We start from the raw sequence: 17,220 nt of genomic DNA, 5'->3' as shown, positions 1-17,220 counted from the left end.
GGATGACTTTGTCAAAGAAGGGTTGTTGCAGGGATATGTCTCGTTGTTAAATAGTCTGTTGTTGAGCTCAGTAACTTTGGTTAGGTGAAAGCATGATAGTTCCTGAAAAACCTTTTGTTATGCTGGTGCAGGTTTCTCTGGGGCCTGGAAGAAGGATGTGTGTGCTCCTGTGCCTTGGGGATGCTGATACTGATGGGCAACTTTCTAGTCTCTGCATTTCCCAGTTCTGTATGTTGCAGGGAGAGACAAAGGGAAATCAGGTGCTAAAGCAAAATATTGCCCTGGGAGCAGTGATTGGTTCAGTGTGATGTGTTTGGAGGATCTTGGCAAAGATCCTGTATTGCAAAGGAAGGTGGAAGTAAAATTAACTTTGACTGGGATTGCTCTTTCCCACTTGCATATCCGATAGTGACCCACTCGTGTTTGCACATGAACGCTTGCCAGCCAAATGCTTAAGCAGACTCTTCATGTTGGGAGAAATTCATTCCTGACTTCCATGTGGACTGGCTGAAGCTCTGAATTGTGAAGTTCAGTGTGCTGGTTTTGGCTGGGATAGAGTTAATTTTCTTCACAGTAGCAAGTATGGGGCTATGTTTTGCATTTGTACTGGAAACAGCGCTGATAGTGCAGGGGTGTTTTCCTTATTGCTGAGCAGTGCTTGCACAGAGTCAGGGCCTTTTCTGCTTCTCACCCCACCCCACCAGCGAGTAGGCTGGGGGTGCACAAGGAGTTGGGAGGGGACACAGCTGGGACAGCTGACCCAACTGACCAAAGGGATATCCCACCATGGGAGAGTGAGCGAGCAGTTGTGTGGTGTTTAGTTGTGGGCTGGGGTTAAACCATGACATTTGGTTATAGCAGTTGTCTTTGGCCAATGTTGGGGCCAAGGCAGGGCTTCCTTTCCCCTCCATGGCTAATGAAAGGAGGCGATGAGAAGGACTCATGAGAAGGCTGGACCGATGGGCTGAGGCCAGCTGTATGAGGTTCAACAAGGCCAAGTGTCGGGTCCTGCACTTCGGTCACAACAACCCCATGCAGCGCTACAGGCTTGGGGAAGAGTGGCTAGAAAGCTGCCTGGCCGAAAAGGACCTGGGGGTGTTGGTAGACAGCCGGCTGAAGATGAGCCAGCAGTGTGCCCAGGTGGCCAAGAAGGCCAACAGCGTCCTGGCTTGTATCAGGAATGCTGTGGCCAGCAGGAGCAGGGAGGTGATTGTCCCCCTGTACTCGGCGCTGGTGAGGCCGCACCTGGAATAGTGTGTCCAGTTTTGGGCCCCTCACTACAAGAAAGACATTGAGGTGCTGGAGCGTGTCCAGAGAAGGGCAACGAAGCTGGTGAAGAGTCTGGAGCACAGGCCTTATGAGGAGTGGCTGAGGGAACTGGGATTGTTTAGCCTGGAGAAGAGGAGGCTGAGGGGAGACCTTATCGCTCTCTACAACTACCTGAAAGGAGGTTGTAGTGAGGTGGGTGCTGGTCTCTTCTCCCAAGTAGTTAGCGATAGGACGAGAGGAAATGGGCTCAAGCTGCGTCAGGGGAGGTTTAGGCTGGAAATTAGGAAAAATTTCTTTACGGAAAGGGTGTTCAAGCATTGGAAGAGGCTGCCCAGAGAGGTGGTGGAGTCCCCATCCCTGGAAGTGTTCAAAAAACGGGTAGATGTGGCACTTGGGGACATGGTTTAGTCTAGTCTACCCTTGATTGGCTTAGAGTAGACTTGGTAGTGTAGGTTAATGGTTGGACTGGATGATCTTAAAGGTCTTTTCGAATCTAAACGATTCTATGATTCTATGACTCTGAGGCTGGTGGACTGAAAGGTCCCAAGGAAACACCATTGTTGCCCAGCTCAAGCCAGCGTCCACTGAAGTGATAGAATTTCTGGCAGAAGCTGTGTTAAAAGGGTATAGTAAAACAGGATTTCAGAGAGTTCAGTTAGTGAGTTTTGATGTAAGAATTATGTTTTTGTGAGTTAGTTTGAATTCCACAGGTATACTTTTCTTTGAGCTATAACAGGACCTTAGTATGTTAGGGCAAAGAAGAGCAAGGCACATTAAAACAGTAATTAAAACAAATGCTAACAAAGGGGATGCTGTAAAACTCCCTCCCCATTAGCTGCTGGGATAATGGATCTGTCAAACTTTGCATATATTAAACTGTTCACAAATCAGTCTATCTGCATAGTGCTCTGTAAGCTAGGCAAAGGGGTAACAACAGAAATGAGTAGGTGAGAAGCCAGCTGAAATCCAAAATATTTCCAGTGTTGTCCTGGATTTACAGGACATAACTATTCTGTTCTAGTCGATAAATTTTTCTGTAGTAAAAGATGCTGTAAGATGCTGTAAAAGTGGATTTCTAGAGTGTTTCATTGTTCAGAATAGATTGAGGAGAAAACACAAATAGTTGAATTTAAGTTATTTTTAAGCATGTGAACAGATTGCACGCAGTGCTCTGGGAGTGTTAGGTGGAGTTACTGTTGGGAAAAAGGAGTCTATGTCAGTGTGTCCAAAAAGGCAAATGAATCCCCGAAGCTGCATGCACCTTCGGAGCCGCGCCTGGGCCGCTACCACGGAAGGAGGCTGAGCATATGAACACCTCTGATGCTGGTAAGGAAGTCGGATGCTTCTGGGTGTTCAAAGTGCTGCTTTGGGGAGTGCCAGCAAGTGCCTCAGTTTTGACATTGCTAGATAAAGGGTTGTTCAACCTAGACCAATGACCCAGAATGTAGGCATCCCTTTGCCTAAGTCATCGGATGGTTCAGTCTAGGAAGTATGTACAGTTGCTGGGAAGGTAGAGAAAGAAACACGATCCAAAAATGAAGTAGAATCCCTTGCTTCTTCATATCCACAGTGTGTCAGTCTGGTAGAAAGATGTGGTTAAACATGATCCAAGACCCTGGATACTTAAGCTTTTTCTCTAGCTTTCTCTGGGTGGGTTTCAGCTCTTTTTCGTGTGATATACTAAAAAGCTTATGTACCCAAACGTATGTTTTCTTTCTGTAGGAGTGGGGTCTCATGCTCCCTGTTTTAGGCCTCCAAGGTCTCTTTCTGCCACTTTCTGCTTCATGGGACTCCCACTTACTCTTAAAGTCCTTTCAGTCAGTCCAAGGTATTACCAGATGATACGGCAGTTTCTTGTTGCTAATTAGAATTAAACAGACTGTATTAGAGAAATGCATATTCCTCAAACTATTAAACAGTAGTTGCTTCAATATAAAAAGTAATTATTTGGAAAACCAGATATTAATAGATGATATCTGCTAGAAAAAAAGTGATGAAATAAAGAACAAGCCAGACCACTCTCACTGGTGGAAATTTCCTTAAAAATGGTTATTTTCTCACAAATATATCAACTATGTGATCAAAACTACGTTTCCTAGAAAATTTTCCTTTTCCTTTTTTCTTCACATGACAGTTGTATCCTGTGATTAGCCAACATGCTCCACCCCTGCACTGCCAGCACTGGGTACTTCATTTTCCCAATGCCTTTGTAGTACTGCTGTTTGATTTCTGTTTTATTAAAGCTCTCTGGCCTTCCCGTACCCTGCATGGACTGTCCATTTGGCAGCATGTTGTAGGTGAGTTGAGCAGTTCGTACGCACAGTAGCTGCGGCTGGGCTCGGCTGCGCACCCATCATCGGCACCTGTCTCTACCAACAGACATGTCAGGCAGAAAAGTAGCTTTTGTGTTTTGACAGCTGTACCTCGCGCTAGGTGCCTGGTGGCATTGCTACTAATTTGGACCTTGGTACTAGTAAGTGTGAAGTGTATTAGTATTCATTTAATACTGATGGAAAGCTAATAGCCTCTAATATGGAGAGATGTTTTTCAGCATAGATAGGGATCTGTCATGTATTTATGCAGTTTTCCAAATAAGGGCTCTACATACTTTCCTTACTTACAGCATCACCTTTTAAGGCCTTCACTTGCTGCACATCAGCAACATTTCTTGGTGAAACTTTAATGGCAGAATCTACTAATATGGTACTGAGGTGGGAAGGACCTGCTCGAACAGGGACCAGGCTCCGTCTACGTTTCTGGCTGTGGCAGGCAGTATCAGTGTCACCAGCGTGCCAAGTATGAAGGCAGTTAAAGTAAATGGTCACAAAGTGTTGCTTTTATGTAGCAGCCTTTCTGATTGTACTGTGGCCAGCACCAAAAAGCATCTTGTGGAGTTACAAAGGAGTACAGGTCTTGCTGGTGTTGCTGCCCCTACTCTCTGGACAGCCTAGTTCGTGTGTAATGTTTTTGGTTTAGACCTTTAGTCTTTTGCAACTTGATTCTTTTAATTTTTAGCTAACTGTAAGCTTATTTTTTAGCATCGTGAGTAGTTTGTAAGGTTCAATGGTTTTGCTATTTGTAAATCTTTCCTAACATCCACAGATCTGGGCTTTACTTCAAGACATAAAATTCTTTAGTATTTGGCATGCTGTTGTTAGCAGTATCTCTCTGAAACTTGAGCAGGCAGATTCATTGGTCTTTTCAGTTTTGAGTTTGTTTTTTATCCACAAGAATATCATCTCGTGTGCATGCTTGACAACATAATTAGTACGTAATGTGTGTATTTATGAAATACTAAAGAGGCTTTTTTACTTATTTCTTTCTTGTTTGTTTGCAGGGAGAGCCTGTTAATTCATGTGGTTTTGCTTTTGTTTCCATCACTGGAAACACATTTGCATGGATGTGTACTTTTTGGTTTTGTTGCGGGTTGGGTTTTTTTGGTAACTGTTTTCCAGAGAGACTTGTAACGATGTCATTGTGGTCCTGCTTCGGATGCGTGCACGAGCTCTGCGTAATTAGCGGCACGCCTGTACTGCAGGGACCTGGGTTTCCTGCAGTGCCAGCTTAGTGCAACTGCAAGTGAAAGGGGAATGAAAGTCCTTGGCTCTGACCTGCTTCCCACGGGAAGGAGTGCTCACCTGTGTGTTTTTGCACACACAGTTTTGCTTTAGACTGTTCATTCCCCCAGCATAATAGATGCTCTCCACCTGCGTGAGCTGATTTATGGATGCCAGTGGTGTGCTGGCAAATGTCACGCTGTGACTTGGAGGTGTCAGTGAAGGGCAGTGTTTGCAGGAGCACTTGCTCTTAAAGCCAGCCTTCTTCCTACGGGGTCCCTCCTGTCCTGCCCAGTCACTCTGCACATCTCACCCCTCTCCCTGTACGGGTGCCAGCAGAGGTGTCATTTGGGGAAGGTGGGAGAGAGATGCGTAAGCTGGGTACCGGGGCGAAAGAATTTTCAACTTCAGTTTTCTCTCCTGATACTGAAGAAGTCATGATCACAAGTGGGAGACACTAGCAGGTAGAAAATACTGTGCTGCTTTCTAGCTGTAGGAATGCAGTCTAATCAGTGCGAAAAAGCTGGGAGAAACTAGAGGCTACCCAATGGTGACTGAGTCTATTAAAACCTTTTTGCAAGTTCCTGCTGAATATGAATCAACCATCATTTTCCAAAGGTTTACAAGTTGGCCTAATGAGGGAACTTTTGCAGGCACAAGTGTTTCCGAGCACAAGGTTCACCTTCCTGGCAAACACCAAGCCTCTGCTACGAAATTTCACCTGAAATAACAAGTGAACAGCTCAAGAGCCCGTTCATTGTGGAGCACAGTCAGCATGGTAGGTTTGGGCACAAATGGCTAGTTTTACGAAAGTAATGATAACTTTAAAAATTCAGTTATTTCCTGGTATCTGCACACTTCCATGTCTTATTTCTGTCTAGTGCCTTGTATGCTTACGTAAGGAGCTGGGCAGACTTTAACTCTTTAGAAATATGGATCTGAAAAGGCAAGCGTATCTCATCTGAGAAATCTCTTGAGTGTATCAAGGTTAAATAATAAGCACTCAGATTGCTACGCCTGGCTGTTTGCTTTGATTTGTAACCTTTGTAAGTTATCAAATTTTGTAATACCTAAAAATATTCTGAGACAGTAAATTTTTTAAGTATTTTTTACTGAAAAGTTTTGCCTATTTCAAGATACTCTAGAATTTGTAGAAAGTTGAAGCATTCAGGGAATTCAGTTTGAAGGAAGGTGGGTCTGTGCAGTCCCGAGTGTCTTGCTGTGATCCAAAATACATAGGTAAAAGGAGAGATGTTTTAAAACTGCACATTGGAATAAGAACAAACAGCTGCTGCCAGTCTGCTTTAGGTTCAATTGTATTAAATTTTTTTTTTCACTAAATAATAATTAGATATTTTCAGCTGAAGCATTGTACAGTTATTTTCTTCATTGGTCAGTGTAAGGTGGTGATATGCTAAAAGTGACTAAAAATGTTTATCATTTAGATAAAAGAGAAAATTTGGCATTCAGTGAATATACAAGATTATACTCTAGAGTTGTGTGTCGTCCCTGCTGCACCACCCCCCCCCAAAAAAAAAAAAAAAAGAAATTAAAAAATTAATGTGTTGGAAGAAAAGTGACTGTTAGAGGGGGAAAGGAAAAATAGTTTTCCCTTCTGAGAACATGGATATTTACCATGTCCTGCAGTCTTTAGAAAATTCTTTGTCATGGAATCTCTCAAATATAATAGATGCATTTCCTCTTCTTGTTCCATAGCTCCCTGCTAACTTTATTTTTTTTAAAAAAAAAAAAAAAAAAAGGACTACAACTGATTGCAAGTATGATATTTCTAATTATACAGAAGCCTTACTTCAGTTTCTAAAGATGTTTTTCAAACCTCAATACATAACATAAAATACTGGTATTTCTTGATGTCAGCGTGCCTATTTTTGTCCAGGGATTCCAGATTTACTTCTTCAGGATGATCTCTGATTTGCACAATTACAAGGGCAAACAGAGTTTTGGGGTGCTTTTTTTTTTCCTGTGTGTTTGCACTGTATTCAAAGTGCACTTGATAGCAAGCACAGAGCTGTTTTGTCTTACTTCTGTATCTCTAAAATAAACTGTTGAAGAAAACTATTAATGAAGGCTCACTAGCTTAATCTTGGCTTTAAAATTGATGGCAGTCTTAAACTTGTAACTCTTCAGCTGTATTACATTGAACTATAAATAGTTTAAGGAAAATTAATGGGAAAGCAGATGGTGCCAAGAATGCTTTGCAATTGGCAGAGCAACCAAAAATTGTTTAAATTTGCTTATGCCGCAGCAGGTCTCTGTAAACACAGCCTAAGTTAGCTTGTTTTTGAAGTAAGCTTAAGAAAAAGTTATTTCACCAAATGACACACCACAGAAAAAAAGTCATAAATCCATGTGTTGTGCTAACAATTATGAGAGTATATATTCCTTTTTCTAATCCTAAATTCACGCTTTCATGCTTAATTTAACCTGAAGGCAATTTTTCCATTATATCGATTTTGGTTTTTATGCTTTAAAACTCCAAATAGAAATTTTTAGAAATGAAAGAATTTCTCTGAAGCATTTGCAAAGCAAGTGCTGCAGAATGGTATTGGCATAAGATGAAAAAAGATTTTATCAGTTATTGTATTCTCATTGCTCTGGTTGGCATGCGTAAATTTAAGAGTGTGAGTAGTGCTGAAAGGGCAAATTGGATTTTTAGTAACTAAATTATTTGGAGTAATTCCAGGCAGACTCTGTAATGCTAAACAGTCTGTGATCATTACTTTGGGGGGAAAAAAAAAGTAGTGCATTTAAACATTATGTAAACCTCCCCCCCCCCCAAAAGCAGTTGTCCTCTATGTGATTTGGTGGGGTGGAGGAGGGGGCTTTGGGAATCCCCCCCTCACTCCCACAGTTTTTTGTCTGCAAGCACAATTGCCTGGAAATGCACTTTTTGGTTTGATCCTTTGGATTTCCAGTTAAAGGGTTGGAGGAACTGGGGCTTTCTTCATGAGCATGAGATTTTGCAAGATCTGTGGTGGTTTTTTGTAGCCAGATTCAGCCCAAGTGTAACTATGCTGTGTGTCTTCCTAATTTGTTGTAGCACTTGCCAAGTGCTTCGGTGTGTGTGTATTGTTTTGACATAACACAAACAACTGTAGAAAAAGTACATATTTTCAAAACTGTAGTTACTCAAGATGTCTTTTTTTGTATGACAATCTCTATTTATCTGCAGTGCTGAGCAGCTCTTCAGTTGAAGCAAAAAGCCCCCCACACTGTTTTTGTTATTAAAATACTTTTTTCATCAAATGAAATAATATGCTGTTGAGATTAAAAGCTTAAAGGAGAATATTTTTATTAAGTATGAGACTGAAGGAATCAGTAAATCTAAAGGGTTAAACTTTATCTTTATACCTGCAGAATTAAGCAAATGCAGAAGTGATGCAAAGCTGAAATACAGTGTTAAAACTTTCTGAAGTGAGGGTATTTGTCTCCAGTGTGCCCTTTCTAGAGGACATGTAATCTGAGAAAGGAATTTCTCTCCTATTTTGTCTGCGTTGTAATCTTAACCCACTGTCCCATTACTGATGTGATTTAGGGGATCTTTCCAGGCTGTAGTGCCCAGTTACAGGGTTCTGTGCCTTGTTTATTTCTGATGCAAAGTAAATGTTTCTGAATAAATGAAACAGGGCAGCATTAACAGCCATAACAGAAAAAAATCAGGTGGCACCTTCAGGGTTTTTTGTTTGTTTGTTTTGTTTTGTTTTACCTGAGTTGAGAAAATCAATTCCTATGGTAGGATTTCTTCCCAGAATCATAAAATATGGGTTGGTTGCTTTTTTAGGGGGAATGGGGAGGCATGTTGAAGGAGAATTGTGCATCAGTTTACCAGGTTTTGCTCCTTGGTTCCGAGTCATTCCTTTTGCTTTTAGCGTCTCAAATTACCTTTTTTTTTTTTTTTTTTTGCCAGTGGCAGGTCTTGTCTGTCTCTGACAAATGGCACTGCACTGGACTTGAGTGCCTGGGGAATTGCATCAGTGTGAAGGTGCTGGAGTAGAGAGTTACCAGGCATCTGATACCTGAGTTACTTTATATGCCCTAAGGAAGCATCTGGATCCAGAAGCTCCCTAACCTAGCAGCCATAAAACTGCAGAGGTGCCCCTTGCTCCTGCGACGTTTCCCTGCAGGGCTCGGACGTTTCGTAAGCGTACGCGCTTTTCCTTTTGCCGATGTCTAGATTTGACCTCCAGTGAGCAGGTGGGTTCATGGCGCTCAGCTGAGCCTTGCTCCGGCAATGCCCCGGCTTCCTGAGTGGCCTAATGCTGCAGAAATGATCAACTCATTACAGCAACCTCATCTTCCCCCTACTCCCACCATGTGAAGCGCAGATGGAGCTACTTTATCTATTTGAAGTGGTTGCTGCTGCGGTTCACTTATAGTACAGCGAGAGGAGTGGTGGGTAGCAGTGCATGCACAGAAAAAGTTGGGGGTTTGTGGCTGTTACCTGCTTGTGACTGCCATCTGCTCACTTGCCTGCCTAGCCTGTGTCACTAGCCAGCATTTCACACACTGGTAATCACAAAAACCACTCTACTTAGTATTTCACAGGTTTGTGTTTTCCAAATTTGGAGTACACAGATATACTGAAAATGTAAAGAAACTGAAAAAAAACAAATAAAACACCAGCACCACCTGCGTTTTCCTTCTTTTCCCCATTATTATCAAGCAGCAAGTAGTACAAAGTCTAGTCAGGCAGATGCTGAATTGGGAAGAATGCTGTGATTGTCGTGAATCACGTGGAAGAGCTCTTGCAGGATTTTTGCATCTTTCAGGAAGAAAAAATATTGCTAATAGACAAAAGCAAAAATGAAAAGCCTTAATCCAAAGGCTGACTTCTTACAGAAGGCTTTTAAAAAAGCATCAAAATTAAATTAAATGTCCTGCTGCCTCAGCCATAAACCGTGACAATAAATGCAGGATAACCCCTTTTTTGTTCCTTACTATTTTTGCAATTAGTTCACTTTTTCTCCTACAGAGAAGCTGTGTGAAAGATCTTGTTATTTGTGGCTGTGATAAAATATGCTGGCTCAGCCTGCCTGAAGAAACAGAAGCCTTGGCAGGAATGCTGATTACCATGACAATCTAAGCAGTCTAGAGCTGTGTGGGTTTTATCATAAAGATACAAAACGTGTCCTGGATGGTAGAAAAGCTGATAGTATCATCGTGACTCAGGAGATCTCATCGTCCTTGCAAGACTTTGTTTTTCATATTGTGTTGCCTGAAGTGGGGGGAACCCTATCAACTTCATTTATATTTTTATAACGTATTTGTGTATTTACATATTTATCTATTTTGGTATATATTTTTATGCTATAGTTGGGGGGGGGGTTATAACATTTTTAATATGTTGTTGAACACCTGTGTAAAAGTTAGGTATTGATCATGGGTTTGAGGAAGAGCTTGGGAGGAAGGTCAGCTGGGCTAAAAAATTTCCACAGATGACATTTCTGCCTCAAGGGGACCTCTGATAAGAGTTTCTCCTCCGGAAGGTGGGAGAGCAGCTAAGGCAGGTCAAGGGAGGGAGGGATGAAGCCCTTTTGTTTCAGGGAGCGGCAGTGAAGGCTTCTGGAAGCAGGCTGGCGGGTTTGGGTGTACCCCCTGCAGCTGCGCTGGCCATCCCTCCTCTGCGCAGTGTGTCTGACAGAAGCTTTGGATGCTGTGGGCAGGCTTCTTGCGATGCGAACGTACAGCAAAACGAGCGGTAGATAAGGCAGTGAGGGGTTTAAGTCTTTGTGGGTTCTTGAGATGCCTGCGGGTAAGAAAAATAGCACAGAGGGAAACTGCCTGGCACTTCTCCCTGCTCCCCCTCCTCAGCACCATGTACAGCGCCAAATCTGTGCTGGAGGGTCTTCACAAGCAAAGACAAAAATACCCACCACGCTCCCACTTTCTGGCCCGATTAGGGTGTAGTTATTTCAGCCATTACTTCTTCAAAGGTAAGAACTGAAAAGTCAACCCCCCAACCTCCACCAACGCGCACTCGTGTGATAATAGGGCTAATAGCATGTTGCATAAGGTTGTTGTTTTGAAACTCTCAGATTGCAGTAGGGAAATCAATCTGCTGGTCTCTTGTGATGTGTGCTACCATCACTGATATTTTGACACTGTTAAGAAAAACTTAGAAGTTTGAGTTAGAAAGGAAAAATGAGTTGAAGTTATAAAGTCCCAAAGTCCCTGTACAAATCTGACCTTTTCTTGTTTAAAGGATCGGCTGCTTAAGTGTTTTCCTAAAAATGTTTTGGTTCATTGTGACAAAAGCAAGTGTATTTGCATTACCAGTTCTTAATTGCTTTCCAAGTAATTTCATTGTTTACACTAAAGGATTTATTGAAAACTACATGAGGTTATCAACACATCAAGGAGCTTTTGTTCTGTTCCAGTAACCTAAAAATCTGAGGGTTCATTGTGTAAGCTTCCTTTGTAATGTGGAACGTGTACTGGTCCCATGAAATCATTGTTAAAAGCAAACAACCAAAAGCATGTCTTTCTGCTCAGTTCTAGAGCACGAACCGAAAGCCACAGGTACTAACGATGAAGAGGAGGATGAGGGAGAACTGTTTGACTTTGACAGTGGAGATGAGATACCAGAGGCAGACAGGCAAGCCCTTATGCCACCTCCTCCTGATCCTGGAAATAGCATAGAGCACCAAGAGGCTAACGCCACAGGTAAGTCAGCCTGTTGGGCTGTGCCTCCGCTAGGCTAAATAATCAAGATTGATTATAGGATGCCTTTTCTTGACAATACAGTAAAAATACTTGTAAAAAGAGGTTTCCATGGAAATACCATACAAGTGTTTTGAACATTCCTGCTAGTTGCGCTCATGGTAGATTTGACAAGGCAAGTGGCCGTCACATGTAATTTCTGTGAGGTTTCCCATCCAAGTGTGACATCCAGTAGATTGGTTTCAGTCACAGTGCCATGCTACAGGAAAACTTTATGCCCTTGCAGCTCTAATGGAATGTGGATGGCTTGAGATAAACTGCTTTCACAGCTAAGCTTGCTGGTTACTGATCTTAAGATGATGTGCATAAAAATAAATGGAGTCAGAATGTGTGAATTTTGTTTATAAACAGGAGTCTTATTTTATTAAACATTAAAACATTTGTTCCAACACATGCAGATGTTCCCAGTGCTGGGGTGTAGTCTGGAAATCGTTGTATTCTGCTCAAATGGACAACAGCTGATTTTGCTGACTTTGATCCAATTTCCTTTTGTAAGTGGAGTCATTGTGCTCACGGCAATTAAAGATAGATAACTCTTCAGGTGACTATGCAGTTTGACAACCTGGAATTTAAACACCATCCTTCCCTGAAAATCTGTTGCTTGTTCACCCATTTGTGAAGTTGTTTTTACAGCTTTTGATCACTTGGGATGCAGTTCTGCAGCTCACTTCAGAGGGGCCTTTGGTTCTGCTGTACCTCAGCTTGTCTCAAGAAATACCAGGAACTTTGTGTAACAGAAAATAATTTATTTTCAAAGAGGAAAACTTGGGAAGTTATTTTCTTTCCCCTTAACAGAGCATTTTCAGGACTGTTCTTTCAGGGGTGTCCCTCCAGTGAACTTGTTCTCTCCTCATGGCTATTCCTAAAATGTTTCTTGTATTTGTATTTATAAGATCCAAATTTGTCTAGAATCCAGTTGTTAACCTTCAGGGTTTAAGGCTGTTTTCAGCCATGTGCTTATGACAAGCAAAAAAGGACCCTGGCTACTTGTCAGGAATCCTCCTATTCAGGATTTAGAATCCAGTTATTGTTTTTTCCATGGGTATCTTTGTAACCCAGCTTGTTTTGTTGTTGCCTTCCTCATCTGTAAAATGGGGAGGATAGCACTACCGTGTGGGAATTTTATGAGTCATAGATTGTAAGCGACTTGTATAGTAAGGGTCATATCAGTGTGTAGGATATTTGCAAAAAGCAATAGTAAGCAGCTTGAACAGGTATGAAAAATAAAACTTTTTGTTTGTTTGTTTAATTTTTCAGCTAAAGGGGCTGATAATTTAGAAAACAGCGAGAATCTACGAACATTGGAACCTGCTGTGGAAGGCACTCCAGCCAAAGTAAATCCCTACTCAGTCATAAATATTTCACCAGTCCAAGACAAGGATCTATCCTCATCACCAGAACCAAGTCCTCAAGATGAATGTGCAAGTCCGAACTTGTCCGGTGGATATTCTGTTCCTGTCCCCTGTGGCTATGCTGTGCCATCTAATTTACCTTTGATACTGCCAGCATACTCCAGTCCTGTCATAATACGCAGTGTTTCTGTAGATGAAGAAGGTACTGTATTTACACACCTTACTTTATTTGAAGGGGAATCCTTGTTTAATTTCAGGTGCCCGTGCTGTTTTGTAAATGCTTATGTAGCTCTCAGCCTGGACATCTGTGGGAGATTTTGTGTCAAAGTAGAAAAAGAACTCTATCCTGCAGTATGAACTAAAATTTCTTGTCAGACTTGGAAGAAAAATGTCAGTCTACTTTTAAAAAAAAGAAAAAAAAAATTCCTACGGGACTCTGCTTGCTGTACAAGGATTGAGATACCTGAGTAAAGATGCATAAGAAAAAACAAATGCACGCAGTCAGTTCTTTCTCAACCCTTCTTTAAGTTGGTGATGCTTGACCTTTGTTTTGCTGGCACTTTATTACAACATACAGTACTACAAGGGAGGACTCCTGTCTTATCTTGCCATTAAGAATGATTAATGCTAATCCCCTTTAATGTCATGAAATAATTTCCAGAGCCATAGTTCAGTGTTCAAGCCAAATGGTTTCTTCTCATACCTTATCATGCTTATCTATGCCCTGGCAGAGTTCCTGTCCCTTTTACCTTCTCTATATGCACTTCTGTTTGTTTGTTTGTTTATTTTCCAAGCCTTGTGAACTCAGAGTTGTTGTGGGATGTTTTCCTTGATGATTTGATGAATTCTGTTTGTCCTTTAGTACAATTTTAAGACAGAAGAGGAAACTTGAAAGGGAAATAACTATGGATGATTACAGAAACAGGAACAATCCCCGATTTTGTAACTAGAATTGGCAAAGCTGACAGCTTAAAGTCGAGAGAGCAGGAGGAACAGAAGGCTCCCCATATCTTGCCTTTTTTTGCTTTCTTGTGTTTTCAATATACTATTCTTTAGCTAGGCAGCAATTCTACTGTAATTTCATGTACTGTGATACCTTTTTTTGCAGCCTTTGCTGTCTACCACTATTAGGAATATTGGCAAGTAAAAGCAAATGTGTTTGTGGTTGTTATTGCCTGTAGAGGGATATATGTTTGCGAGATGAGAATTAAATGCATCAGACACTGTTATTTCCTCTTAACAGCTCTTATACCAAATTGCTGTGTCTCTGAATTCTTTCATTTGCAAAAATAGATAGTGTGAAGAAACTTACAAATTTTTTTAGATGTGTTTAAGAGTAAAAATATTGCAATGAACTAGTAAAATCAGTTTCTTGTGCTAAAACATACCATTTGAACCACACTGACATTTTATTGCAAGCATTTTGTTGATTATATATTTTTTTTTTTCTGCTTAGCAGGTACACAGTCAGCAACTGAAGAATGTCACTGTAATTCTGTAAATTCAGAGGAGCCTCAAAATAGGTGATTGCCAGTTCAGCATGTTTTAATGATCTGTAAAACCTTAATTCCTGAGAAGGCTTACATTTGATAAATCAAGTATTTTATTTTTCTTGTGCGACACGTCCATGTTTGTTTATTTTCATTTTCTTAACTCCATAACTCTGGTTGTGTACCAAAATCAGCACTGGTTGAAGTCTCATGTGTAGCCATGCATGACATTTTTGAAGGAACTAGGTTTAACTTTTATAGAGTCATAGCAATGTCAGCTGCAACAGGTTGCTCAAGATCGTGTCGTCTAGCCTGCTGCTTTCAGCAGGACCACTGCCAACACACCATTAGATCAGCCATGGCCTTGGTAGCTGAGCCTTGAAAACCTCCAAGGATGGAGATGCTGCAGCTTTCCTGGGCAGTCGTCCCTGCTATACTACCCTTTGGTGAATTTTTTTTCCCTAGGGGTCCAAACCAAATCTTCCAACATGCAGTTTGTTGACCATTCCCCCTTGTGTATCATCTGGCACTGAAAAAAACCAGCCCCAAAACCCCAAAATAAACCCAAACAAAAAAAAAAACCCTAACTCCATCACCTCTGTAACTCTCTTTCACATAGTTGTAGCTGTGGTTGGCTCACCCCATAGCATCATTTTCACCAGACTAAATAAGCTCTGTGTCTTCCATGGAGTCTTTCCTTGTAGGCCATGTGCTTTAGTCCCCAACTTCAATTTCTCCACATCTCTCTAGCGGTAGCTTCTCTAGAGATAGCTTCAGTTTCTCCACAACCCTCTAGAAGGGCAGTGTTGGGAAGCCAAAACTGGACATGCTGCTGCAGGTTCAGCCTCACCAGCACTGACCAGAGGAGGATAACAGCCTTGCCAAACCTGATGGCTCCTGATGTAGCCCAGAAAGTCTTTAGTCTTATTTACAGTGAAAGAACAGCTCTTACTTCACTGCTTTCTAAGAGAGAGTTTTCTGTGTTCTAGTAGAAGAATTCAAAAGCAAAATTTTTCTTGAGATTGAAGGGAAGCATTTTCAATTTCTTGACTAAAACTGTCAGACTGTTAAATAGATTAATAATCTCTTAATTACATAGTGAAGCAGTGGTTTTGAGTAATCAGCAGCCTCAGAGTGGGAACTGGAAGGCAGCAAGATACTTATTGTCTTGTCTTCACAGTTGTTTAAAAGCATTGTGGTGTAGCTTTTAATGCTTCTATTTTGTGGCCTTTTTTTTTTTCAAGTGAAGATAACCAGGCCAAGAGGGAGGATGATGCTCTGGCCAAGTGGGTTGCAGATCCTGCAAATACAGCATGGATGGAAAGTAAGTATCAGTAAGTGATGAAGTACAACTATAGAAGAAGGTCAGTTTTAAGTTGTGATCAACAGTATGTGTGCATCTATATGAACATACATATTTTACAGGAATGCCCATGTTCACTTTTATTGTATTTTTTCAGATATGTTCCAGAACCGAGTTATACCAGTTAAAACATTCATCAGTGTAACAATATTGTGTATTTTAGAATAAAGTTAACATTCAGTTTTCCATGGGGTGCTTTTTGGAGTCTGTGGAATCATTCATCACTGTCTTAAGGAAATCATTTAGCTCCATCATGTACAGTGGAAATTTGCTCAAGTTGAGAGTCTGCTCTGTGGCTGTGTATGAAATTGTTCTGATGCAGTAATTGGCGAATAAGTTCTTGGAGAAGGTGGAAGGGAAGGAATTGCCACTTTTTCTCAGTGTGTGCCCTTGGCTCTTGCCTGGCAGCTACATTTTAAACCAGAACAGAGGCCGTGTGGTTTGAGGACAGGTTGTCCTGCCTGTTCTCAGCTGTTCTCACTGGGCTGGACATTCATCTTACATGTCATTTGAAGTGACTGAAGAATTTGCATCTTTGTCCTGCCTCTTAATGTGCTACAATGATCATTACATTATTTAGTTTTGTTTCTTTTTAAAAAATGTCTATTACAGCTTCTCTAAAGCCATTTAGTAAGGCACTGAGTAGCCCTCAACAAGCACAGAACATACCATAGTGCTGTAAAAAGGAGGGGGAAATGTTGGGTGTTGAAGTTGATTTCTGTTTTCAGGCTACCAAAGGTCATCATAAACAATGCAGATAAACTGTGAAATTTCAGAAATACCTTATACTGGTTTTGTGCATTATTGCATTATTTGAATGATGATTTAGATGCACTAGCAAAATGCTAGTGGAGAGTGAGTCATATCTCCATTTTATTTATATGTCCCAATATAACCAAAATTCTTTAGAATGGAATAGAACAGAATATTTCAGTTGGAAGGGACCTACACCAATCATCTAGTCCAACTGCCTTACTACTTCTGGGCTGACCAAAAGTTAAAATGTGTTATTAAGGGCATTGTCCAAAAGCTTTTTAAACACTGTTTGTTGGTTCCATTCAAATTTTAGGGGGTTTCTAATTTTTTTTTTTTTTTCTGTTTTGCCTTTAGACCCAGATGAAGTAATTTACGATGATGTGCCAAGAGAAAATTCAGATTCTGAACCAGGTTTGAGGTCTTTGTGTTACAGACCACATTGAAAGCAATGTAATATGGAATTATGTGCATGTATACTGAATAGATATGTTCATTAAGTACCTAAAATATGTGTAAATGGAATTAACACTGTGTCAATAATCAGTTCAGAATTTCAAGTTAAGTTCAAATTAAGTTCAGAATTAAACTAACTCTTGAAAGACTTTATCTCAGCAGGTCTCCTATGCTGCTCTTCTTAGAAGCTGAATTCTGCTGTGTTCTATAGATACTGTCCCAAATTCTTGAGTCTTCTG

General features: G+C 41.0%; 1 protein-coding gene across 1 annotated transcript in view; it reads left to right on the top strand.

Moving 5' to 3' along the window:
- The first annotated feature begins 10,662 nt into the window (after positions 1–10,662).
- Positions 10,663–17,220, top strand: part of ARHGEF10 (Rho guanine nucleotide exchange factor 10) — an 86,700-nt gene continuing 80,142 nt past the window's right edge. Inside the window, exons 1-6 of the mRNA XM_075707736.1 lie at positions 10,663–10,780; positions 11,340–11,510; positions 12,825–13,121; positions 14,376–14,442; positions 15,654–15,733; positions 16,883–16,939. Of these exons, the coding sequence (XP_075563851.1) occupies positions 10,663–10,780; positions 11,340–11,510; positions 12,825–13,121; positions 14,376–14,442; positions 15,654–15,733; positions 16,883–16,939 (790 nt within the window). The remainder of the gene's footprint in view (positions 10,781–11,339; positions 11,511–12,824; positions 13,122–14,375; positions 14,443–15,653; positions 15,734–16,882; positions 16,940–17,220) is intronic.

Source organism: Pelecanus crispus, chromosome 3 (assembly GCF_030463565.1).
Source record: "Pelecanus crispus isolate bPelCri1 chromosome 3, bPelCri1.pri, whole genome shotgun sequence".
Classification (NCBI taxonomy): Eukaryota; Metazoa; Chordata; class Aves; order Pelecaniformes; family Pelecanidae; genus Pelecanus; species Pelecanus crispus.
This window is presented reverse-complemented; position numbering and strand designations above follow the sequence as displayed.